Source organism: Dipodomys merriami, unplaced genomic scaffold (assembly GCF_024711535.1).
Source record: "Dipodomys merriami isolate MVZ:Mamm:240054 unplaced genomic scaffold, mDipMer1.0.p SCAF_103, whole genome shotgun sequence".
Taxonomy (NCBI): domain Eukaryota; kingdom Metazoa; phylum Chordata; class Mammalia; order Rodentia; family Heteromyidae; genus Dipodomys; species Dipodomys merriami.
The window spans coordinates 2,342,896-2,369,690 of record NW_027202305.1 but is presented as its reverse complement, the minus strand read 5'-3'; the positions used below and the strand labels follow the sequence as shown (position 1 = coordinate 2,369,690).

The following is a 26,795-nucleotide window of genomic DNA, read 5'->3' as shown; positions in this document are numbered from 1 at the left end:
GATCCACCTAAGCAAGGCTGAAGACACACTTGGCTACAGACAACACCAGGCCAGGGATGCCTAAGTGTCAGGGGTCGCTTAGGCAGAGGTCAGTGGCCCTGGCCCCTATCCCTGACCCCTCTCTCAAACCAAGATAGCTAGTTTGCTCAAGAATGTTAGCGTAAGAGTTTATGCTCAGCTTGGCTCCCTAGCCCTTCTCCCAGACCAAGACAAGAAAGTAGCTAGCTCACTCAAGGATGTTATCTTAAGAGCTTACTGAGCTCAGGGTTACTTTTTTCTACTAGAATGATGTCCACTTTGTGTCAGAGAGGAAATTTACTTACTCATCACTACATCATGATGGACAATAGAAACTGCTTGGGAGATGAACTAGGGGCCTTTATCCTCTGAGACGAGTGCCCCCTGGTTTCCCCGCTTTGATTCCTGAGATTGGCTTTGTGTTTGACTTTCTCCTGCTATGCCATTCCCCTTTCAGGTACCTTGCAGCAGTGGAGATGGCAGCAAGTGACTGTTTTGATTCTGACAATGTTCACATTTCTTTCACAAGAAGAACAAGAACAAAGGCCAGAGGCATGAAAGGTCCTGGCAAGTTTGGAAGTGTAGGTGGCGGGATGAGGTTCCAGGGAGGTCATCCCACTCACACCGTGGTGTTAGTGTCTCCATGGAGGTCAGTCACGGGGTAAATGGTAGACATTTTGGGGTTCATATTGCCTTGGTTTATTCTTGCTGCAATAACAACTTCAGTCTGTGTAATCCATAAATCACAGAAATAAGATATATAATCCAGCAAGGACATACACTCTTCTTTCTGTGGGTGTGTTTGTGTTTTTGGTTTTGGGTTTTTTTTTTTTTTTTTTTTGCAGTCGTGGGGCTTGAACTCTAGGCCTGGGCGCTGTCTCTGTGCTCTTCAGCTCAAGGGAAGCACTCTACCACTTGAGCCACAGCACCACTTCCAGTTTTCTAGTCGTTTATTGGAGATGTGTCTCACAAGACTTTCCTGTCCAGGCTAGCTTTGAACTGTGATCCTCATATCTCAGCCTCCTGAGTAGCTAGGATTACAGGCATGAGCCACCAGTACCCGGCTCTGTGTTCTTAACATGGCTGAAAGGGCCAGCAAATTCCCTCAGGCCTGTTTACCAGGTCACCATGCCCACTGGGGAGAGCTCTGCTTCAGGATCTCTCAAAGGCCCCACCTCTTTAGGCTTCATAAAATTCAGATTGGGAAGTGGGGGTGCAGACAAACACACAGACTACAGGTGGCACTTTCCCATTTGCCATCTGGAAGCACTTTCTACTCTACCCCAGATTCTCAAACCTCCAGATGTTTCCATGAGAAAGAGCAACACAAATCTAAATGGTTATTGCTTCCTTTTTGCCTGGGGTGGACACTGAAAAATATTTTGCAGTCTGACTGAATTCTCAGGTAGAGAAGCCTTTGTAAATGTGGAATAGATTACCCTGGTCAATCTTTATGACCTATCACATCTATTCTGATTAAGATTTCCCTAAGATCACAAAGTATTATTTTGCATAATAGAGTTTTGAGAGTGTAATTGCTACACCACCTTTATGTAATAAAATCTGGGACAGGTGCCAAAGTTGTGCAACGTGGGAATTTACCAGCTGTAAAATGCCCTACATCAGGAGGCTGAGATCTGAGGATTGCAGTTCAAAGCCAACCCAGGGAAGAAAATCCGTGAGGTTCTTATTTCCAATTAACCAGCAAACATACAAATACACAGAAGTGAAGCTGTGGCTCACGTGGTAGAGCTAGGCTTGAGAGAAAAAGCTAAGGGACAGCTCCCAGACCCTGAGTTCAAGTCCCAGGACTGGCACAACATCATCCCCATCCTCCAGTCTTGCACCACCAACCAGGCCTCAGTCTGTGCCATCCTGAATCAGCCACGAGTCAACTTCAGGGTCCTGAGAGGGCACTAATTGCAGACTTGGGGAGCAGCACTGGCTCCAAATGCTGAGGATTTACTCAAAAACAGTTTACAACCAACAGGTCCTTCCAAACCAGGTTGCAGGCGTCAAGGGGAGAGGGCGCTCACCTGCCAGAGAAGAGGCTCAAGCGTAGGAGTGGGGCTCGGGTCTGAGGGGCTCCGGGTCTGAGGGGCTCCGGGTCTGAGGGGCTCCGGGTCTGACAGGGTCCCGGGTCTGACAGGGCTCCGGGTCTGACAGGGTTCCGGGTCTGACAGGGCTCCGGGTCTGACAGGGCTCCGGGTCTGAGGGGCTCCGGGTCTGACAGGGCTCCGGGTCGGAGGGGCTCCGGGTCTGACAGGGCTCCGGGTCGGAGGGGCTCCGGGTCGGAGGGGCTCCGGGTCTGACAGGGCTCCGGGTCGGAGGGGCTCCGGGTCGGAGGGGCTCCGGGTCTGACAGGGTCCCGGGTCTGACAGGGCTCCGGGTCTGACAGGGCTCCGGGTCTGAGGGGTCCCGGGTCTGACAGGGCTCCGGGTCTGAGGGGCTCCGGGTCTGAGGGGCTCCGGGTCGGAGGGGCTCCGGGTCTGACAGGGTTCCGGGTCGGAGGGGCTCCGGGTCTGACAGGGTCCCGGGTCGGAGGGGCTCCGGGTCGGAGGGGTCCCGGGTCGGAGGGGCTCCGGGTCTGACAGGGTCCCGGGTCGGAGGGGCTCCGGGTCTGACAGGGTCCCGGGTCGGAGGGGTTCCGGGTCTGAGGGGCTCCGGGTCGGAGGGGCTCCGGGTCTGACAGGGCTCCGGGTCGGAGGGGTTCCGGGTCTGAGGGGCTCCGGGTCTGACAGGGCTCCGGGTCTGAGGGGCTCCGGGTCTGAGGGGCTCCGGGTCGGAGGGGCTCCGGGTCTGAGGGGCTCCGGGTCTGAGGGGCTCCGGGTCTGAGGGGCTCCGGGTCGGAGGGGCTCCGGGTCTGAGGGGCTCCGGGTCTGAGGGGCTCCGGGTCTGACAGGGTCCCGGGTCTGACAGGGTCCCGGGTCTGACAGGGTCCCGGGTCGGAGGGGTTCCGGGTCTGAGGGGCTCCGGGTCTGACAGGGCTCCGGGTCTGAGGGGCTCCGGGTCTGAGGGGCTCCGGGTCGGAGGGGCTCCGGGTCTGAGGGGCTCCGGGTCTGAGGGGCTCCGGGTCTGAGGGGCTCCGGGTCGGAGGGGCTCCGGGTCTGAGGGGCTCCGGGTCTGACAGGGCTCCGGGTCTGAGGGGCTCCGGGTCTGACAGGGCTCCGGGTCTGACAGGGTCCCGGGTCGGAGGGGCTCCGGGTCTGAGGGGCTCCGGGTCTGAGGGGCTCCGGGTCTGAGGGGCTCCGGGTCTGAGGGGCTCCGGGTCTGACAGGGCTCCGGGTCTGAGGGGCTCCGGGTCTGACAGGGCTCCGGGTCTGACAGGGCTCCGGGTCTGACAGGGCTCCGGGTCGGAGGGGCTCCCGGGCCCCCGCCACGCCTCTGGGCCGGGCGTCCTCCACGTCCAAAGCCGCCCCAGCTGGGGCTCGGCGAGGGCGGACGCCTCACCTCTGAAGTTTCCGACCCTGTGCCCCAGACTGGTGTCAGGCCGCCCGGACGGCACAGAGGGAACCCCACCCGTCAGGTACCGGCCTTCAGAGGCCTGCCTCGACTTTCCCTCAGCCTCGTGCCCCCGGACCCCGCTCCGAAACCTCCTCCGCGGCCCCACAGCCCGGGAAGTGAACTCAGACTCCAGAGGGGGCGACACTCACTTTCTTCCGGGACAGTACACCGCCCTTCGGGGAAAAGAAAGGAGACAGCTCCGGGCCGTGAGGAGCCCGCAGCCGAACGCCGGGACCCGGACTCCCGCCACGCCGCAGCCACAGCGTCCCGCCCTTCGGCGCCACTCTTTGAGCCGCATGTCGCCCCGCCCACCATCCCGCCCCAGAGAACCACGCCCACTCCCGCGACCCTGCCCTGTAGTTATGTCCGTCCAGCTCAGGCCCGCCCCCCGCATAGCCACACCCTCCGAAGCCCAGGCCGGCTGTTCGCCCTCGCTCACAGGCTCGACTCCGCCCCTGGCCCCGCCCCTCCTCGCCCTGGCCCCGCCCCGCGCTCCCGCCACGCCCCCTCGGCAGGGCTCGGCGCCCTATTTGGTCATTGGGGGCCCGGGCCCGGAGTCGCGCGGCGGAAGCGGACGCGGGCGGCTCGCGTGCGCAGAGCGGCCTTACCCGTCGCGGCCGAGGACTCCCGGGGCCGCGTCTCGTCCGGAACAATGGGGCTCGGCGCGCGCGGGGCTCGGGCCGCGCTGCTCCTGGGGGCGCTGCTGGCGCTGCTGGGGGCGGCCGTGGACGCCGTCGACCCCGCGGGTAAGGCGGCGGGCCGGGGAGGGGGCCCCCCGAGTTGCGCCGTCCTGTGGAAAGTTCGAGGCGGCTGTCCTGGGGCGCGGGCCGACGGGGCGTGGGGGGGGCGGCCGGGCAGGACTCGGGGAGCCTGAGGCTGGGGTCCCCGCCTGCCCCGGGCGGCGCTGAGCGCGCGGGCGCGGCGGGCCGGGCGCGGGCCCGTCACCTGTTGCGTGCGAGGCGCGCGGGGCGGCCGGCGGGTGAGGGGGAAAGGCGGCCCCGGTTCCGGCGGCCAGGGTCTGCCCGGCAGGGCGACCGCTCGGGGGCCCCGGGGCCTCGCCGGGCCGGTGAGGACCCTCGCGGACCGCTCGGCCCCGAGGTCGCCGCCGCCCGGGGTCGGGAGCCCGGGGCCGGGTCGGAACCGCCGACGTGGACGTTTTCCTGCCGCGGCGGAGAGTGTGCTTCCTAGCTGGGCCTTTGCAGACTTTGAGAACTTTCTGGATGAGGTCAGGAACCTCCGACACCTCCTGTAGAAATGGGGCCCCCCAGTTGCCTTGAGTGAGGAAGGATTTCACTGCCATCCACACGTGCTGCTGTGTTGGGCCGTTGATTAGATTTATCTACCGGGAGATAACAGGTTACTTCACCTAGCCAGATGGTTCTGGCCCAGCACCTGGCTTTGCTCGAATAATCTGGGTGCATACATTTTGCTGGTTTGTGTTGGTTTGAAAGGCCTTGCACCTGTAACTAACTGGACTTGAGATCATCTAAGAAAAGATTGATCAGTAAAATCATCTTGTAATACCTCGGCATCAGTTTCATCCCGATGTTTATGGGATATGATACCGACTAGAGGAGGCAAGTAGGAGTGCCCTCGCTTTTCCTTCTTTTGACCTAATAGCACAGATTTTTTTTTTTGTCCTATTTTAACGCACCATGTTCTGTTTAGGAATATGTCACTAAAGGTTAATGCTCTTTGGAAACTGGAAATGCCCCAATGTAACACAGCCCTGATTTCCTGAGCCAGCATCAGCAGCTGAGCTGCATGCATTTGTGTTAGTTATGTCACCTTGAAACCAGACTGAAAGTGCCACAGCAGACTTCTCAAAAAAGCCAGCAACTGTTCTCCATCCTAGTGAGATTGTGTCATTGCAAGGTATGGTGAGTCGACATAGATCATTTTAAGAGTAGATTGGTACATATCTCAGTGAAGAGTTCGTGCTTAGCATCTAGGAGACTCTGAGGTTAATCCCCAACACTGAAATACAACAGGAAAAAAAAGCATCCTAAAAACTGTGACTCTGATTTTTAAATTTTGACTTTGAATCCATGAATCCCTTGTTTGGCCATCAACATTTTTGATCAGGTGTGCACAGGTTTGTCAATGGTCACTCTAGTGCCATGAAGATGCCAATAACCAGTCAGTATGTGTGGGTAGTACCCCGTAGTGGACTCTAGCATTCAGGTGGGGTTTCATCAATAAAGTATAAAATTTTAAATGAAAAGTCTAGTGATCAAACCCTGGCTGGCAGAGTCAGGGCTGTCTTGTCTCAGCACAGTTAATGAGTGTGGCTGAGGCTAGGCAGTTTCTCACGGATAGCTTGTAGAGTGAACTGCTGCCCATGCTTTGCACTTTGTGGGAAATCTTGCAGAAATATGAAATGCACTTAAGTGACTGGCCTGCAGCAAATATATTTTCTTGCTGCTTCTGTTATTGCCCTTGAATCTGATACCATTTCTACAAAATATTACATACATACGTATCTTTAGTACTTACAAAATTTGCATTTTTCCTTTGTCTTATAGGGAAAAATATTATCTAGTACCTTTTACAATGAATTAAAATCATTCACTAGGATACTACACAGTACAGTTGTCATCTCTGGGGAATTCTTTGTGCTGACATTTGAGCAGATGGCTATTTTGCTGACTGAATCTCCCTTTATTGTGGTGCGTTGATCTTGTTAATGACCAGATTCGTATGTGCAGCTGCACATTACTGCGTACTTATTGTCTGCATTTAGGCCTTAAGTCCTGTCACTGAGTGACAGCACGGGCTGCACAGCCCACCCAAGGCTTCAAGCATGTTGTTAGCTCTGAGTGTTTATGCTCCTGTGTGGGTTTAAGATAGGGACACACTCGGGTAGTATTCCTGTGCAGATTTGTTGGACATGGAGCATCAAAAGATTTTGGACAATCCCAGCCTCAGGCTTATGAAATACCAGGAGTCATCTGGAGCATGTCTGTGGTAACTTTGTTGTAGCTGAAGTTTCTCACAGCCAGAAATATGTTAAAAGTTAGCTCACCCATCCCAACCAGGGACGTTTGACCTTGTGGCACTGCTACTCCTGGTGACTGACAGGACGATGGTGACCCAGTGTGGGGACTTTGAGGCCAAACTGCCCAAGTTCAAACCTTAGGTCCTCTACTTGCTGACGAGGGTGACCCAGGCAAGCTACTCAACTTGTGTGCCATCATCTGCAAGCCTCCCAGAGTCACTGTGGCAGTGGCTCCACTTGGGAGCTCATTTGAAGCCAGCAGTGCTTAAACAAGAATGTGATTCCTGGCTGGCAGTGGTTAGTAGTATAGGGAGTAGAGAGGCCGAAATTAGAGGCATTGGTGACCACCCTTTAGCTTTAGCTGTAAGTATCACTTCTCAGGGCGGACAGCAGCTTGTATAGGTGGCCTGCAGGTCAGGCAGAGGAAGTTAAACCCACAAAAAATGATTCTCAGGCAAGGAGAAAGGTGGGTGGTGAACCTGCTGGGCAGACAAGGCAACAGGAAGGTGTGGGAGAAGGGGCTGTCTGTCTCCAAAGGGTTTGCCATGCCTCTTGGGTCTGGGTATCCTTACTGGGACCTTGAACATCTGACATTATGGCAGAAATGATTCTATTTTCACAACATTGTTTGGCACTTTAGTAGGATACAATGCAAATACAGGAGTTGAGGCAAGGCTCAGGTGGTAGAGCACTAGCCAATGAGTGAAAGCATCAAATACCAAGTTAGAGTCCCAGTCAGGGAGGGAAAATACAAGTGTAGTTCTTATAATGAATAGCCAGATAACACAAGATCTGGAAAATTTTTCCCTATAATTCAGGCCAATTCTGATACTATCCACCTGGAATTAGTGTCTTTCCCACAAATTAAGGATTCAGCCCATGGCACTGCACTCAGTTCCGGCGCCAGTGGCAAGGCTTGCTCCTGCCAGGAGTTCCCACGCCCTCCTAAAGTTAGCCAGCTTCCCACAATGGATCACAGAACTTAAGGCAAGCATTTAATTATGTTTACTGCTTTATGGCAAGCAGCTCATCAACTCTGTTGACAAGTTTTATACAGCTTAATCTCCAGCCCTCTCTTCCTCTTTCCCAAAAGTCAGTGGATAACTCCCCTGCTCCTCCAGTACTGTTTCTAAGCTTCTTTTGCTCAAGGGTAGCACTCTACCACTTGAGCCACAGCACCATTGCCTGCCTTTTCTGTGTATGTGGTACTGGGGAATGGAACCCAGGGCTTCACGTATACTAGGCAAGCACTCTACACCAAGACACATTCCCAGCCCCAATGATCCTCTAGTAAAAACCCCAGATTTCACTATTTTTTTTTAATGAATCTAGATTTTTGTAGTTGGTTTTTTGTTTGTATTTTTTTTTATCTAAACCAGATATTGGCTTGCACCTGTAATCCTAGCTACTCAGGAGGCTAAGATTTTAGGATTGCGGTTCAAAGCCATCCTGGGCAGGAAAGTCAGTGAAACTGTTATCTCCAATTAACCACCAAAAAACCAAAAGTAGAGCTATGGCTAAAGTGGTAGATCACTCCCTTAAGCAAAAAGAGATCAGGAATAGCACCCAGATACCCAGTTCAAGCCCCAGGACCAGAAAAAGAAAAGGAGGGTTGGGGTGAGAGGGTATATATGATCTAGATTTTCACATGTATTTTGACCTTTAAAGGTAATTGAAATTAAACAATTTTTAGAATGAGTCTGCTGATTTGCTTTGTAAATAATGAGTACTTCTGGGATTTCATTAAGGTTGTAAAACATTATATAAAAGAAAATTTCAGAGTTTTTGTGTTTTGTTTTTTAAAGTTCCCAGCCAGGCACCAGTGACTTGTAATTCTAGCTATCAGGAGACTGAGATCTAGAGGATCATAGTTCAAAGCCAGCTCATGCAGAAAAATCTACCTAAATCTCCAAAATCCCATCTCCCAAAATCACCAGCAAAAAAAACAGGCTAGAGGTGAGTGTGGCGCAAGTGATAGAACAAGCAGGTTTTAAAGCCCAGACTTCAAACCCCAGAATGGGCACACACAAAAAATTCAGAATCCCACATAAAAGTAGCTATTCCATAATTTATTCAAACTACTAACCAAGCTTAGTATCATAGTAGTATCAAACTACTAACCAAGCTTAGTATCATATTCTCAAAATAACACTGGCAGTTTATGGTCCATGTCTAAAATAGCTCTATTTTTGACAACTTATAAGAGGAAATTAAAAACCACTATTTAAAAATAACTTTCAGATTTCAGATTTGGGATGTGTACTCCAGCTTGATTTAGGTGTGTTTGGTGCCTTATTTAAAGGGGGAAAATGGACCTTAGGAATTTGGGAACTTGTTTATAAGAATAGGAAAGTTACTTCAAAGTAGCAGTATTTACACTAAAATAGTTGGCACTAATCCAGACCTAGTGCTTTATCTGGTTCTTCCCGGTTCCCTTGGCCTTGCTGGAAGAGGAAGATGGCTGGCTCGGGTTGAGGCCGTTCTTCCTGGCTGTTGTGTCCACAACAGCAGGCATCTTAGTGGCTCAGTGCCCCACCCAGTCATGCCCCAATACCTTAGAGATACAGAAGCGTCTTAGAGCAGGCAAGCAACTTGTCCACAGTAACCAGCAAGTACGTGGGTGAACTGACAGAAACCTAGCGCCACGTACACAGTAGACCTAGAAAACATCTACAGTCTGGTAGAATTCAGTAGACCCTAAAGGAACGAGGCAGTAGTTTTGCCACAGAACAAATGGAGAAGTGTTACTGTGCCCCTGTCTGTTGTGGCTGTGCACTGGCTGCTGTTGTTACAGTGTTCTTTTTTCCTGTGGTGTCAGATAATAAAAGCAGGAATCAGATCAGCCTCACATTTCTGGAGTCTACAGAGGACCTAAGTGATAGTTAACAGATGTTGTCTGACAGGTGTTCTAAAAATTCATTTTTGTGAGCTGTTAAAAGTCAGCACAATCATTCCTGCTGGTCTTACAGTTACATTTTTGTATCCATTTTTTTTGGGGGGGGGGGGGGAGTCCGGTCCTGGGGCCTGAACTCTGGGCCTGGGCGCTGTCCCTCAGCTCTTCAGCTCAAGGCTAGTGCTCTACCACTTGAGCCACAGCGCCACTTCGGGCTTTTTTCTTTTTGCTTATGTGGTGCTGAGGAATCGAACCCAGGCCTCATGCATGCAAGGCAAGCACCCTACTACTAAGCTACCTTCCCAGCCCCTTTGTACTTATTTTCTACAACCACCTGAACAATGCACTGCAAACTCGGTGGGTGGCCTAAAGAAGAGTTTCTCATCCCATAGCTCTGGAGGCCAGAATGGGAGACAAGGTGTCAGCATGGCTGCTTCCTCCTGAGTGGTGTGGCCCAGCCCATTGTGGCCAGCTTGCTGACTCTGGGGAATACTGACTTACACAAGTATCTCCACGGTCTTGGCCTTTGTCTTCACCTGGTATTTGGTCTTGTTGTTTTTTGTTTTGTTTTGGTTTTTTGGCCAGTTATGGGACCTCTGGGCCTGGGCACTGTCCTTCAGCTCTTTAGCTCAAGGCTAGTGCTCTACCATTTGAGCCACAGCGCCAATTCCGGCTTTTCTCCTTATGTGTTGCTGAGGAATAGAACCCAGGGCCTCATGCATGTGAGGCAAGCACTCTACCACTGAGCCACCTTCCCAGCCCTGTGGTATTTGTTCTTTATGGATAAATATTCCCTTTTCATAAGGGTACCATCATGAAGTATAGCTTGCTGGAACCTCATGTCTGAAAAGACTGTCCCCAAGTAAGGCCATATGATGGAATACTGGAGGCTAGAACTTCAATATAAAGATTTGGCTGGGAGACACCTTAATAACAAATAAATAAAAAGATCTAGAAGGTGGGCACCAATGGTTCATGCTTGTGGTCCTGGTTACTCAGGATGCTCAGATGTGAGGATCACAGCTCAGAGCCAGCCCAGGCAGAAAAGCCAATGAGACTTTGTATCTCCAATTAACTACCAGACAACTGGAAGTGGCAACTCTGGCTCGAAGTGGTAGAGCACTAGCCTTGAGCGAAAAAGCTCAGGGACGGTGCCCAGGCCCTGAATTCAAGACCCATGATGGACCAAAAAAGAAAGAAAAAAAAAGATTTAGGGGGCTTCCACCTTCACTGTCTGCAGTTATTACTGTTCCATTTATTGAATAAATAGTTTAGTGAGGTATAATTTCTGTGCAGAATAATGCCAACTGTAGCAATGAGTGGAAACAAACTCCCACTTGGTGACCCAGGCCTGCCTCAGGCATAGAAGGCTCACGGGGGCAAGGTAGCATTGGTGGCCTCTGCCCTCTAACACATTGGCGGTTGTCAAGTAAATATTTACCTAGATGAACAAATGAATATAAAAAGGTGGTGTTTTATTTAGTTGGAACTAGGGTATGAACTCAGGGCCTCAAGATTGCTTGGTCTGCATGTTGTCTGGTGCCATTTCACTTGAACCATGCCTCTAGCCCATCTCTTCACTTCTTAAAATTCGTGACTTAGGAATTGTAACTCCAAATTTCCCTGTCAGGTTCCTCCCAAAACTGAAGACAGTCAGGAGCTGTCTGTCTTTTACTCCCAGAGGGGTGAGTGTGCATGAGTTTGTGCTTTATAAGGAATAAATAACTTCTCTCAATTCAGGAGGAAATGAAGTATCATCATAGCCATTCCGTAGTTTGCCATTGTTGAAACGCTGAAACTCTGAAATTCATTAACCATGATTTAAAATAAGTAAGACCTAGTTTTTTCCTAAGCGGTAATAACCAGCTTTAATGTTTCCTGACATTTTTTCAGGGAATACTACCAAATATGTGTCTTCCAACCATACAAGTGAATCTAATGACCCTGTGAATTCAACAACTTCAGTTCCACTGGTCTCGAGCATTGTGACACAAGTCACAGTGAAATCCACAGCAACTCCTAAAGTGGCAACCACAAAGCTCTCAACAAATGTGACTTCTACAACCTTGAAGTCTACGCCCAGAGCAACAAGTGTTGCACAGAATGTAACCAAGATATCCACAGCCACAACAACCACCACCCACAATAGTTTACCAGTATCGCTGGCAAGTATGTATTTACACTGTCCTGCTTTTTCTATGCTGCAAGTAAGCTGTTAAGGCACATTTAGGTAATCACTGTATTCTATGAAAATGAATATAGAAACTTGGGATGAAGGGAAATTTAAGCAGTGTTCTTAAACAAATTCAGTTTTCATTATAACATTAAAATACACTAATGCCTATTTTGCTTTGTTTTCTCTCTGTTACAGCAACTGTTCGTTCTGAAGAAAACAAAGGATCAAAATTTGATACTGGCAGCTTTGTTGGTGGTATTGTGTTAACACTGGGAGTCTTATCTATTCTTTATATTGGATGTAAAATATATTACTCAAGAAGAGGAATTCGGTATAGAACCATGTAAGTTTTCAATTGCTGCTTGTACTGTGCTGGCAGAAGTTCAGACTCGGGATCACCCTCCTCTTATAGTAGTGAAAATACCATTAAGTTCAGGCCAGTTCTTCTTTGGTGGCTTTTAGAAGATAGCTAGCTGGTAAAGTCAGAGTTCAAAGTACAGGTCTGCTTGACAGTCTTAACCACGACAGTATACTACATACAATTAATTTGGATGATAAATCTTGCAGTTGTTCCAACATTACTGTGCATTATGTGTAGCTTTGATACAAACACAAAACCAAGTTATTTTAATGTCTTATATATTACAGTGACGAGCATGATGCCATCATTTAAGGACATCTGTGGATGAAGGAAAGGAGAAAACTGCAGCTCTATCAACTAATCTTGGTTATTTCTTTAAATTAAAAAGTGTAAGAGGCCATGCTTACATTGTGCAGTGTATTACGTAAATCATGAGGATTCCTCATCATTACTAAAGGTTTGGTTTTAAATTACTGTAACAAATAATGTGTACAATGATTAGATTTATACAATGATTAGATTCACTTTTAACAAATATACTAAGACAAGTTCTCTGTCTTTTTTGTTTTTTGAGTTTTTTTTTGTGGCCCTGGTCACATGGGACCAATAATTAAAAGATGACCTCAGAGGGCAGGATGCCAACTGGTCCATAGTCAGGCACTTATCACAACCCTTGCCATTTTTTTGTGTCTTTCTTGTTCACACAGAGATGGTTACATTCTAATCCTTAAGGCCACACACCATGTAATGTAAGAAAGCGCCAGTACTGTGTTTTTATAGTACAGTAGCTCATCTAAGAACACATTCTTCAACTAAAGCCCCTAACAATATGCATTGCTTTACTCTATTAGAGACTCACAAATTACACTTGGACAATATGCATTTCTGTTAACATTTTTGCGCTTTTATTGTTAGGGGTTTTTTTTCCTCTGTATTTTAGGCAAACCTCAATGTTATTTAGGCAGAACACATGATAGCGTTTTAAAAGAGTCGGTTGTAAGATATAGGAAAACTTTTGGCAAATTATTTGTTACTGTGAAAATATTGTCACTGGAAATGGCTTTTCATATTCATGTCTCAATTTTATATTTAGTGAATTTTTTAGGAAATGTAGAGCTGCTTTCAATTTCTAGATAATTTTAATGGAATGTAAAAGCATTTTTTTATAGAACTCTAGTTGATTTCCTAAACAATATTTAGAACTGTAGATTGTCAGAATTATAGGCGAATGCTGTGTTTATTAAAGCAGGACCAAGAAGATCTCACCAATTTATACACCTGCATTTTAATACACTGTAGTTTTACTTGGGTATGGGGAAATGACATTTTATAAGTATATTTTGGAGTAAATTCTTATTTTAGATAGAAACTTTGCTTACCTGGGTACCCCCTAGACAACTCCTATCCTTCTTTGTTATTGGGGAAGTACTTTCAGATGCACTATGTTAAGAGAAAAAGCACAGTATTATAGAAACACCAATGCTAGCCAGTGTATTGTTGGAGTGTTTTCACAGTTTTACAGTTTATATTCTAGCACTCAAACTCAGGGTCAAGCTTTAATAAAAGGGGAAACTTAGTCACTAAATACTAAGATAACGTTTCTGTCCTAGAGAGCCAAAATCTTACCAATTTCTGAAATTGGTAAGTAAGAAATTTCTGAAAGTAAAAATGAATAAAAATGCCCTGGTGAATGGACACCTATCTTTAGATTAAAAAAATAAGACACAAAAAAAATAACGTATGCTATCAGCTTTTGGTTTGGAGAGAATGCCAGATAGCAAGATATTGATGTGAAAAGATCATTTCTACCTGCTGTGCATTATGACCAACTGATTGATGTGATGAGTGTAGATGATAAAAATTATTCACCATGGCTTGATCTACAGATCATGCAGGAAATGGTATAAACCTTGTATAGTTCAGGTTGATCTTGAAATGAGTCAGTTGTCTGTGACTAACTTGGTCTAGCTAGTTTAGCTGGTTGTGCAGCCAGCGCTTTCATTTCCCTGCATAGTGTCTTGTGTAGCCTCTCACGTACTTCAGTACCAGCCTCAGGTTTCTCTTGAATACTTGTTGCTTTAGCACTTTGAAGATAGAAAACTACTTTTACAGTACTGAGTGCCAGTATTTGCCTTGAAAGTGTGCTCTTGCTTTTTGGGTTGATAATAATGTAGTTTAGACTTTTCTCTGTATATAAGTGATTGGTTATTTTCCGTGAATTATTTTACTCTGCAGAAACTGAAGAAAACAGTAATGCAAAACAGTTACTTTGGAACACATTGCCCTAAACATAAATTGTCTTCCTAATTATGTTTACTTGAAGATAAAAACGATCCACACCTAAAAAAAATCTGGGATAATATATGAAAGGAATAATTCAAATAGACAAATAAGAGTCGGCAGCTTATTACAATATGACTTAATTTTGTATTTTCAAAACAAAAAAATTCAAGCAAATCTTGTTACTGTTCTTTTCTATTAAGGTGACCAGCTTTTGGTATTTGTTACTGAGATCTATTTTTAGAATAAAACTTGCTCTTCATTTAAAGGTCTTAATGTTGTGGTTTTTTAGAGACGAGGTTCATGCCTTGTCTGCATTCACAGTGAAGGCATATTTCCCCCATGAACACTGAAGCCAGGTCCTGTAGGTAAAAGAGGTCATCCTTCCATTGGCTCTCATGAGAAACCTTTCCCCAGGTTTGGGAATTTTGCCAGATTTGAGCTCATCAGTAAACTCTTCAATAACACTGAGTGTCAGATCTTCACACTGGTCATTTATTTGAGCCACTGCTGTGTTTGTTTACACCTGCCCCCACCTTTCTTCCACTGCTTGGCAAAATGATGAAGGCTGCAGGGCCCTTGTCGCCACCTGCTGGCCTGTCTAGAACCTACAGTTTTGTTCCTCTAAGGTGGGCAAGTGCCCATGCTTACCCACTGAGCAGTAAGGTCAGCCAGCTCCAGCCTGGGAAAACTTTTGACCTTTCTTTCTTCGGCCTTGCTTCATTCTGTTAAATTCAAGGAAAATCAACAGAGTATAAAAGCCCAACATAATGCAGTCAATTACAAGTACAGACCTAGAACTGTAAAGAAATGTTCTAGGTGTGGGTGCCTGTGCAAGCTGCAGGCATTACCTACACCCAGCCCAGACCTGCTGAACGAGGAACTTCATAGGTGGAGTTGAGCAATCTTGGGTGTAGCAAGCCCACCAGGGTCTGAAAACCACTGTTCAAAGGACTTTCAGTAAACCTGCTGCCTTCTTCTGTTGGGAACAATTTTTAATAGTCTGCCATTTCCTGAACTGCTACAAACACATCTACAAATAGCCTAAATATTCATTGTATAGGCAGAACACAAAAGTAGCCATCCACAAACCAATACCTGGATGACTCAAAAATCGGCAGCAACACAGCTGAGTGAAACAGATTATCCACATGCAGGATCGCTGCTTTGATCAGCATTCTGATGTACAGGGAGACAATGGAGAGGAGCAGAGGCTGAAGGCATCAGGGTTGCTCAGTCATCTGGATTGCTCTGCCAGAACCACTGCTGCTCGGTGCAAGTGGGCCTGAGGGCTGTGCCCTGTTACTTCTTTCCTGTCTGTACTCCACACCAAAGCCACCCTAGTGCTGCATACACCCAGTGGAAGGAAGAGGAGGTATCACCTCTGAAGATCCAAAATCCTTCCAAGACGGCAGTGTAGACTTCTGAGGAGCCTTGCAATGTCTCTTAATGGCACCAACAGCTGCCCAGAGACTGCCACACCTAATGCTTTGCCAGAAGCAATGAACTCCACCTAGCCTTCCCCTGCCTCACCCAAGGGAAGTCTAACCCTGAAACCAGCCTACCAAGTTAAAAAGAAATGCTAACTCCCCAAATGCACAGAAATTAACCTAAGAGCCAGGCGCTGGTGCTTCACTCCTGTAATGCTACACAAGAGGCTGAGACCCAAGTTTCAAGATTCAGAGACAGCCCAAGGAGACAAATATGCAAGATTCTTACCCAGTTAAGTGGCAAAAAAAGAAAAAAAGGAAGTGAAGGCACAGAACAAGTGGTAGAGCTCCAGCTATAAGCAAAAGGCTCTTACATTCAAGCCCCAGTACCAGCACACCACCACCCCCCAAAAAAAACCTGAAGAATCAAGGAGACATGCACACAACCTTCTAGGGTCTGGCCTCAAAGAACTGGAGATCTGCAAATTATACAACAAAGACTTCAAAATGTTTTAAGGAAGACTGTCAAGCATAAAAAAGTAGAGAGCTAGAGGTATGGCCCAAGTAGTAGAGTACATGCTGAAAACAAAGCCCTGGGTTCAATCCCTTGTACAACCCACAGATTAAAAAAAACTTGATAAAATCAAGACAAGGGACAGAATGATACAAAAAAAGAAACAAACTAAAGCTTTATATTTCTGGAACAAAACACAAGGAAGGAAGGTTGATTGGGGCTGTTTTGGGACAGCTGTCCACGGTCAGCTGGCATGTCCTGGGGCCTGTGGTAAGTCGTACATCTTGATAGGAACACATGAGAGGAGGCTGCTCACCTCAGTGCAGCCAGGAAGCAAAGGGGCTTGGCATTAATATCCTCTTGAAGGGCCTAACTCAAGTGACCTGACTTCCTCCTGCTAGGCCACACACCTCTGAAAGGTCCCACCATTTCATAATAGCATCATGAGCTGGGGACAGGGCATTAACCCATGGGCCTTTGAGGGACACTTACCCAGACCATAGCAGTATGTCAAAGTGATGGACCAGAAGAAACAGCTTGTGAACTCAAAGACAGGCTCTTTAAAAATACAGTTACCACTCACACCTGTAAACCTAGCTGGTCAGCAGGCTGAGGATTGTGGTTCAAAGCCAGCCCAGGCAGGAAAGTCCGTGAGACTCTTAACTCCAATAAACCACCAGAAAAACCAGAAGTGGTGCTGTGGCTCAAGTGGTACTAGCCTTGAGCTGAAGAGCTCAGGGACAGCACTCAGGCCCAGAGTTCAAGTCCCACGACCAACAACAACAACAAAAATAAAGTTCCTGCAAGGTACTAGTTTCAGGACCCACCCCAAGATACCAAAATCCACTAGTGAACTAAACCTTTATATAAATAAGACATCACGTTTGCATATAATCCACAATGCTTTTAGACTTGATATCATTGTGTTACAATGCCTAAGAATATAAATGCTACATTATTATGGTATGTAAATGTTCAATACAGTCACAATTGTGTTTTCAAATATTTTTCACCCCAGAGAAGTGGAATCTTCAGGTGTGGAGGGCCAATTATATACAGTCAGAAAAGAAACAAAATGGGATCCCATAGAGTTCACTAAACAGCACCAAGAGAAAGTATTCAAATTCTTGGATTTAGAGAAATGCCATTTTGGTAACTTGGGAGGTAGGGTTCAAGGCTAGCCAATGCAGAAAGTTACTAAGATCCTGTTGGAGTAACCCAGTGTTGGTGGTCCATGCTGGTAATCACAGCTCGGTAGGAGGCATGGGTGGGAAGACTGCAGTCTGAGGCTTCCTGGGAACAAACTGAAACCTTTAAAAGTTTAAAGGACTAGGACCAGAGGTGGGGCTGCAGCTTAAGTGATAGAGCACTAGCAATGGGGGGGGGGGGGGGGGGAGGGGAAGGAATGGGAGCTCAGGGACAGCACCCAGACCAAGTTCAAGCCTCAGGACCAGCACACACACAAAAGTAACTCAAATGGTAGTGTGTCTAGCAAGTACAGGGTTCAAGCTCTAGTACCACAGAAGAAAAAGGAAAAAAAGAGCTTATATAATAGCTGAATAAATGTCAGAAAGTCTGGAAAAAGTTACAAAAAGGTCCGAAGTTACAAATCCGATTGGATCCAATAAAATTATTCCAAGACAATAAATTGTCAAAGAAAAAGAGGATTATGAACCAGAAGGAAGTATGTTACACACAACTCCAATTTCACTATCACACATTTCGGAGCAAAACCATTGTAACTCAGAAGAGGATGAGACTATAGTTAAAGTGCTGAAGAAGAACAAGGTACTTCCCTTGGCAAAGCTATCCTTCCGAAATGGAGAGATAAAGAAGACTAAACCCAAGCAAAAGCTGTGGGTGTTCATCATCACTAAACTTGCCTGCTAAGAAATGCTAAAGTAGGAAGTTCAACGAAAACAAAAGTATCAGCAACATGGAAACATAAAAAGACTGGCAAAATTATGTAGTCAAAGCCATAATGCTAGAATAATGGTGTATAAATTATGTCTTTAGTATGAGTGTTAAAGTGGAAAACCATTAAAAACAATTACACTAATTTGTTAATGGATATACACTATAAAAAAGCTTTAGCCAGGTGCTGGTGGCTCATACTTGTAATCCTAGCTACCCAGGAGGCTGAGATCTGAGGATCACAGTTCAAAGCCAGCCCTGGCAAAAAAAAGTCCATGAGACTCTCATCTCCAATATACTACGCAGAAAAAGCCAGAAGTGGTGCTGTGGCTCAGCTGGGTAGAGCACTAGCCCTGAACACAAAGAGGCTCAGGAACAGCGCCCAGGCCCTGAGTTCAAGCAAGCCTCAGGACCAACCCCAAAAAAAGCTTTAAATTATGATATGAAGAAAATGAGGGTAGAGTAAAAGTTTTTCATACAGTGAACTTGCTATCAGCTTAACATACCATTACACCTGTAAAAATGACTTCAGTAGGCCTTAAAACCACAAGGCAAAAATCAACAGTAGATGGACAAGAGAATCCAAGCATACATACAGTTATTAAACATTTTATCATATAGGGAGGGGATATAGCAAAATACAAAGGTCCTAAAAATGCAAGGTAGTTAATAAAGTGACTTACCTTGAGACATAGAAAGAACGGGGTCAGAAATGATGATCCAACACTCATGAGATATAGACAAGAGAATTCAGTTCAAGGGCAGCCTGAGCTACATTCTGAGAAGTTAATTCATGCAGTATTTTTAGTTTGTCTGCATCTTAAATACAACCCCACATGGGGTCAGGTATAGTATTTCTTACGGCATTAAACACTCCCAAGTTTCAGATTCTGAAGAATTTCCAGACTAAGGCTACACTATGTAATTACTTTAAAATATAAATGAACTAAGCCCTCCAATCAAAACATGGCAGAATGAATTCCAAAAGCGAGACCCAACTTCATGCTGCCCGAGACAGGTTCACTTCACCTTCAGAGACAAGTATCTGAAAGCGAGCAGTGGGCTGGGGAAGACTGTCTCAGGGAGAAAGGGGGCTAGGAGGTGGGGAGATGGAAAGGCATTCTATGCCAAATAGAAAACAAAAGAGCAGAAAAAACTAACCATACTTAGGTAAAACAGATTAAAGTTAAAAACTACATAAACAAAAAAGTTCATTATATGATAGAGGGGCCCATTCCTTAAAGGGATACAATTATATATGTGCCCACCACAACTAAACATGCATTGTAGGGCACTTCAGTCTCATACATGTAACAATGAATGCATCAGACAAAATAATACAGGGCTTGAACTACGTATTAGACCAAATGTACTTATACACATTGCATTCTTCTCAACTATACACAGAAATTCTCCAGGACAGTACCAGAAATATATACAGTCTGAAAACTTACACCACACAATGAACTATCACCAAGTGAATAAACCTAATCCTTAAGACACCACCCAGGTCGTCTCCACACTTCTTTCTCACGAGGTAACCACCTGATTGCTAACATGTTGGTCAGGGCCACCTACATAAGATCTTCAAATTATGAGTATTTCTCTTGCATCAAGATTTTTCTATTGAGGGGCTGGGAAGGTGGCTCAGTGGTAGAGCGCTTGCCTTGCATGCATGAGGCCCTGGGTTCGATTCCTCAGCACCACATAAGCAAAAAGAAAAAAGCCAGAAGTGGCGCTGTGGCTCAAGTGGTAGAGCACTAGCCTTGAGCTGAAGAGCTGAGGGACAGTGCCCAGGCCCAGAGTTCAGGCCCTACAACCGGACCCCCCCCCCAAAAAAAAAAAAAAAGATTTTTCTATTGAAAGCCCTAGGAGATTCGTCCATATGGTAGTTATGTATTTGCTTAATTTATTTTTATGTGGAACACATCAATCTGTTCACCTACTACCTGAGGGGTTTCCAGCAGATAATGCCACTGTAAAGTCTTGTATATAGTCCTTGGGGCAAACTTATGTGTGTACACCCAGGACTAGCCTTTCTGGTCTCAGGCTCTGGTAGGTGCACACCACTTCCACAGATGGTATTTTCTTGCATTTTGTAGTTCTGATGCTTCAGCATGGTATATTATAACAGCGTGTGATGTAGGAAGTGTTTACCTCACACCCACTAGGATCCCAAAATCCCTTCTGCAGTTATGTCCCCCAGTGACCTCACTTCATTCAACAAGGCCCACCTCCTCCAGGTCCACTGCCACCCTCTGATAGCACCACAGGCCGACAACCAAGCCTTCTACACATGGGCCTTCAGAGGGTACTCCATAGGCAAACTCTAGCATATTAAAACTAAAAAATTAGGTAAATGGAACTCATTTAAACTTAAATGGTTATGACTAGCAGTATCATGGCTTATCCCTACATTCCAAGCTACATCAGAGGCTGAGTCAGGGTAATAATCAGTTTGAATTCAGTCTGGGTAGCTTACATAGACTCTGTCTCAAAATACAACCAAAAAGGAATTGGGGATGTTAACTCAATGATTGTGAGAAAACCTGGGTTCAATCCTCAGTACCACTATATTTATACATATAGACAGGCAGATCGATATATTTTAATACACGTATTAATACATCTTAATAGCCTGCCATAACCAAATCCAGAGACTGTTAAAAGCAAAAGAAATTCATTTGTCACAGCTACAGTGGCTAGAAGTCTGAGATCAAGGTGTTGGGAGTCCTCTCCCCAGGACAGTTTTCTTTTTGGGAATGCTTATATCCAAATCTCAAGACATTGGTCATACATACTGAATTAAGAGTTCACCAACATCTCATCTTACCTTTTAAAAACATCGTATTTCCAAATATAGTCACATTCTGAGTTACTAAGGATTAGTAACTCAAAATGAGAATTTCCAGGGAGGATAAAAGTCTAGCCATCTGTTTTGTACTGCATGTGGCACCATGCTTGGCACATGGGTCCTTGATAAGAGTACCTCCTGTTAAGCAAAAAAGCAAAATAAAAAAGCAAAGTATCTAAAATTTAAGACTTAGTAGCCAGGCACTGGTGGCTCTTGCCTATAATCCTAGCTACTCAGAAAGCTGTGATATGAGGATCACCGTGGTTCAAGGCCAGCCCAGGTAGGAAAGTCCATGAGACGATCTGATCTCCTATTAACCACCAGAAAATCAAAAGTGGTGCTGTGGCTCAAAATGGTAAGAGCACTAGCCTTGAACAAAAAGACCTCAGGGATAGCGTCCAAGCCTTGAGTTGAAGCCCACAACCAAAAAAACCCACAAAAAACATTTCATATTAACAAGGGGACCAGTTCTTTTGTTTTTGGCTATACAGTGCTGGGGACTGAGCTCAGGACCCTATCGCTGAACTACACTATATCCTCATCTCAGGATTAGTTCTATGATTTAGACATGCTGGATGTTGTATGACTAAAGGGCTTTTGACTCCTTAGGATTCATAAAAGATGATCAGCTTTCCCAACAGGTTCGGGATGAAAGAAGAAATTTTCTGCCTATTAATTTAAGAGATGGAAAATTCCCTCAGTCTACACTCTCCATAATGGCAGGGAGAGATTTTTCTCTTGCTGATAGGCCTGGATTCCAGGCCTATCATGGATCAGAACATCAGAATGGAAAAGGTCCAGAAGGGACTAGAACACATGTCATCCATCATTCCTCCCAGTATATTCCATCAGGATGGAAAAGGTCCAGAAGGGACTAGAACACATGTCATCCATCATTCCTCCCAGTATATTCCATCAGGATGGAAAAGATCCAGAAGGGACTAGAGAACACATGTCATCCATCCATCCCAGTTTATTCTTATTTTCAAAGATCTAAAGAGTTATCTTGTGGCCCAAGAATAATGGAGAATTTTATGTATTCAATCTCCTTACCCAGCTAAAGCTAGATCTAGGAAAGGTAAAAAATGACTACTGTCTAAACGGAGGCACTGACACTGCCTGTGTACTACCACCTTATTCCACCACTAACAACAACAACAAACATTTATACTATTTTTTTTTTAAAAATCCTAGTACAGATTTATCTAACTTCATTTATTAAAGATTTTTGTGGTACTAATTGTCTCATCCAATATTAAATTTACATGAAAAGAGACAACTACAGATTATTATATAAAGGAATTCTCATGATTCACAGCATTTTAAAAAGAACTTCTTAATTTGTCTCATTAATGTAAATACTTTACCTAGTGGCAACTGGGTGCAATGAAGACATGAAAACTACTTTTGAAATCAGGCAGAAAGAACATTTCAATGATGTAAACCGTTTTAAGCATTTTATTAAAATGTTTCTCACAAACTATGAGAGACCTTATTTACCAGTAACAGAAAAATCCTATTTTCCATAATAAACACCAAAGAGAATTTGGTATAAGGCATGGCTGCCAGTTGTCAGAGCTCATGGAGAACATCCAGTCCAGGCAGTCCAGGCACCTACTAGTCACTGCTACGCCATCAAGACTTCCTACGCTCACACACATTACAAACTTGGCGCATCAAATATCAATTGTCCCTTGCAACTACACGAACAGATGCAGTACGCAATACTGACTTTATCAAACAAGATTATGAAAGCAGTAGAGCAAAATGGCTAATTTGAAGAATCAGGAATTCGTTGTTTCAGATGGCTTCCAAAGTCAACACTATATGAAGGCTACTTTTCTTTACGAGAGAAATGTCCGAACAGTGCCCTTGATTATACCCCTGCAGATAGGGCATTTTCTTAAAGAAGGAGCACACTCCTGGCATACCACCAGATGGCCACAAGGGATGAATACAACAGAGACTTCTCTGTCCATACACACTTTACAAGTTCGTTCTTCTTGCAGTCTCCTCAGTTGCTCTTCCAGTGACAGACCTAATAAAAAAGAACCGTAGAATTCAGTAATTCTGAACCCAGAATTCAATTAATTTAGACAAATTCAATTTTTACTCATTGAAAACAACAAATATAACATTTTATGTTGCTTTTAAGACTCAATTCTAGCTGGGGACAGATGGCTCATACCTGTAATCCTAGCTACTAAGGTAGCTGAGATCTGAGGATCAAGGTTCAAAGCCAGCCCAAGCAGGAAAAGTCCACGACACTCTAATCTCCAATTAACCACCAGAAAATGGAAGTGGCGCTGTGGCTCAGTTGGTAGAGCACTAGCCTTGAGCTGAAGAGCTGAAGGACAGTGCCCAGGCCTAGAGTTCAAGCCCCATGACTGACAAAAAAAAAAAGACTCAATTCTACTTTACCTGAAACATCTTCTGTGGGAATGTACTTCATATTCTTTTCCACTAAATGGAGAGAACACACAGAAAGCATCACTGTTTCACCCACTACCTACTAGATGGCGGGGACCCCACCCCAGCTATGCATTACATTTAGGCTTAGACAATTAAAGACGCCAGTATTTTAAAATAAGTGTAATATATAGATTGTAGTTTGTTAACTGGATTTATTTTGCTAATAAAGAGATGACAAGGGCTGGGAAGGTGGCTCAGTGGTAGAGCGCTTGCCTTGCATGCAGGAGGCCCTGGGTTCAATTCCTCAGCATCACATAAGCAAAAAGAAAAAGCCAGAAGTGGTGCTGTGGATCAAATGGTAGAGCGCTAGCCTTGAGCTGAAGAGCTGAGGGACAGCACCCAGGCCCAGAGTTCAGGCCCCACGACCGGACCCAAAAAAAAAAAAAAAAAGAGATGACCATAATCTTAAGGATTTTAAAATAATTTTCTTAACTCACCAAATAAGTTCTCATATAATGCAGAGTCAATTTCTTGTAGACAGTTTTTGAAGATGTTGGCTGCAGCATTTCCTTTAACTAAAATGGTATCAATCAGTTCTCTTGCTTGTAAAGGTATCTGTGTTTTTTGTTTAATAATATCATGTTCCTGTTTGTTAATTACTTTAGCCTTTAAAAGATTATCCAGGATAGGAAGGACACACGTCAATTGTTGAAACAGAGCCATTCTATTCTTCCGAATCAATGACAAGTCATCTTCATTTAAAGATAAGAAAAGAAAAAAGGCATTAAATTTTAAACACCTTCAACCATACACACATAATGAACCAACTAACCCCATAAACAACTGAATCAGTAAATATAGTTTGGAAAAGAAAAGGTTATTGTCTGCACTTCAGTATCTGTCATTTGGGAAATTTCCTGATTAAACCAAGACACAATTTAGAATATACCCAGGGACTCTTTGTATAATTTTTTTTTTTTTTTTGGTCGGTCGTGGGGCTTGAACTCTGGGCCTGGGCGCTGTCCCTCAGCTCTTCAGCTCAAGGCGAGCACTCTACCACTTGAGCTACAGCGCCACTTCCGGTTTTCTGGTGGTTTATTGGAGATAGGAGTCTCACGGTCTCTCCTGCCCGGGCTGGCTTTGAACCGCGATCCTCAGATCTCAGCCTCCTGAGTAGCTAGGATTACAGGCGTGAGCCACCAGCGCCCGGCTCTTTGTATAATTTTTATATTTAACATACTAACACCTCTTATGACCCTACTTCTCTTTTATTCTGTGGAAAATAAACAGAAAGCTTTTTCCCCTGTGCATTCCATCTACATGGAATTAAAAATACTGACTTCTGGTTGCATCACTTTACTTTGTGTAAGTGCCTTCAGATAAACTGTCTCACTTGCAGATAGGGACACTGAGAAGAGAGTGAGCTGCAGAGCCCCGTGTCACAGGCCTGGGGCTCTCTCAATACCCACTCACGCCTCTCACCCTCCCATGCACGGCTACTGCAGCCTAGTAGCCAAGTACCTAGTGTCTTCTCATCCATCTCAGACTCCTACCCAGTTGTGATACCTTCCTCAAAACACTGAATTATCTAAGACACGAAGTACTTAACGCAATGTCTGACACATTATCATTTTATAACTCTAGATTTGTGACAATTTTTTTTTTTGGGTCGGTCATGGGGCTTGAACTCTGGGCCTGGGTGCTGTCCCTGTGCTCTTCAGCTCAAGGCGAGCACTCTACCGCTTGAGCCACAGCTCCACTTCCAGTTTTCTAGTGGTATATTGAAGAGTCTCACACACTTTTCTGCCCGGGCTGGCTTTGAATCGTGATCCTCAGATCTCAGCCTCCTAAATAGCTAGGATTACAGGCATGAGCCACCGGCGCCCAGCGGTGTGACAATTTTTTTAAACTATGTATAAATCAAGCTTGATCTTACTTAAAAAGCAAATTCTTGTAAGGTGCCAGTGGCTTAAGTCTAAAATTCTAGCTACTCAAGAGACTGGGATCTGAGGATCATGGTACAAAGCCAGCCTGGCCAAACAAATCCCCAAGAGTCCTACCTCTAATTAACCAACAAAAAGCCTGAAGTAGATGTGTGGACTCAAGTGGCAGAGTTCCAGTTGTGAGCAGAAAAAGCTTAGCAAAAGCTCAAGGCCCTGAGTTTAAGCCCCAGTATTGGAATCCCCACAAAAGCAAATGTTTTATATTAATTCACACAAAAAAACTCCAGTTAATTTACTGTACTTATCAAGTCTATGAATTCCCAAGGTATTTTCCATGTAACTCCTTCAGATGCTTACTGCAGATTTTTCAAAAGAAAATCTATACTGCTGCAAGGCATAAATCTACTGAGCAATACATTAGAAAAACAGAAGCCCAATTTCCTTCCCCCTCTACATCCTATGGAAGGGGACTTTTTTTTTTTTTTTTTTGGTCAGTCGTGGGGCTTGAACTCTGGGCCTGGGCGCTGAGCCTGCGCTCTTCAGCTCAAGGCAAGCGCTCTACTGCTTCAGCCAGAGCACTACTTCCGGTTTTCTAGTGCTTTATTGGAGATGAGAGTCGTCTCACGGACTTTCCTGCCCAGGCTGGCTTTGAACTGTGATCCTCAGATCTCAGCTTCCTGAGTAGCTAGGATTACAGGCGTGAGCCACCGGCACCCGGCTTGGAAGGGGACTTTCTGTCCACAGCACAGCTATCACATTCCCTTCTCTGATGACAAGCTATCATTCTCCTTCATATCCATCTAGATTGCTTGCAAATCCAAGTCTACTCTTTCCCTTTTCTGAGGTCCCCACATCACATCCAAGTCCACTACTATAAAAGTGAATCCAGGTCTAACAGCATTCTAATCCAGGCCTCAGCTACAGGTGTCAAAGGCATTCTTGTAACATCCTGCATGACTCTTATTCCTTACACAGCCCTCCCCAACAACCCAAGTCTCTACAACATAGCAGAGTCACAAACCTAAGGTTGACTAGATTACTGATTTCATGTAACTCAATCTGGGTGACTCTACTACTTAAGACCCTCAACCTTTTCACTCTTCTCAGACCTTTCTTTCATTGTCCCTCCTGCTTCCCTATCAATCTAATAGTCTGTAAGTGTAGTTCAGTGGAAGAGTGCATGCACATGTGAAGCCCTGTGTTTAATCTGCAACCCCCTTCCAAATAAATCTAATAGGAAAAAATGTTTTTGATAAGTGGTATGGCGCTGAGGGATATTCTGTTTACAAAATCTCAGCTTCACAGGACTGGGATTACCATCCCTGTTCCACAGGCTGGCAAGCTGAAATCTAGGTGAATAAAGTGCAAACTTCATGGCTGATGCCAGCCAGAACTGAAACACAAATGCATCTCAATGTAAAAGTCAGTTTCTAAACATTTTGCTCCATGGGCACACAACATGGTTGCATCAACTATTCCAATCTTTCCTTACAAGCTT

The 26,795-nt window shown here is 45.3% G+C and overlaps 2 protein-coding genes across 3 annotated transcripts in view; one reads left to right on the top strand and one right to left on the bottom strand.

The window, feature by feature from the left end:
- Positions 1-4,093: 4,093 nt before the first annotated feature.
- LOC138809928 (porimin-like) lies at positions 4,094-14,502 on the top strand. The gene is made up of 4 exons (XM_069997066.1): positions 4,094-4,268; positions 11,307-11,582; positions 11,785-11,932; positions 12,238-14,502. Exons 1-4 carry the CDS (start codon positions 4,175-4,177, stop codon positions 12,260-12,262), a joined length of 543 nt encoding a protein of 180 aa, XP_069853167.1. The 5' UTR covers positions 4,094-4,174; the 3' UTR covers positions 12,263-14,502.
- Positions 14,503-22,382: 7,880 nt separating this feature from the next.
- LOC138809918 (baculoviral IAP repeat-containing protein 2) overlaps positions 22,383-26,795 on the bottom strand; it is a 16,654-nt gene continuing 12,241 nt past the window's right edge. For both annotated transcript variants that reach the window (XM_069997044.1, XM_069997053.1), the window contains exons 7-9: positions 23,852-24,106; positions 23,364-23,405; positions 22,383-22,980 (exon numbers count right to left, since the gene is read on the bottom strand). In XM_069997044.1, coding sequence (XP_069853145.1) covers positions 22,787-22,980; positions 23,364-23,405; positions 23,852-24,106 — 491 coding nt within the window. In that variant the 3' untranslated portion in view covers positions 22,383-22,786. The remainder of the gene's footprint in view (positions 22,981-23,363; positions 23,406-23,851; positions 24,107-26,795) is intronic.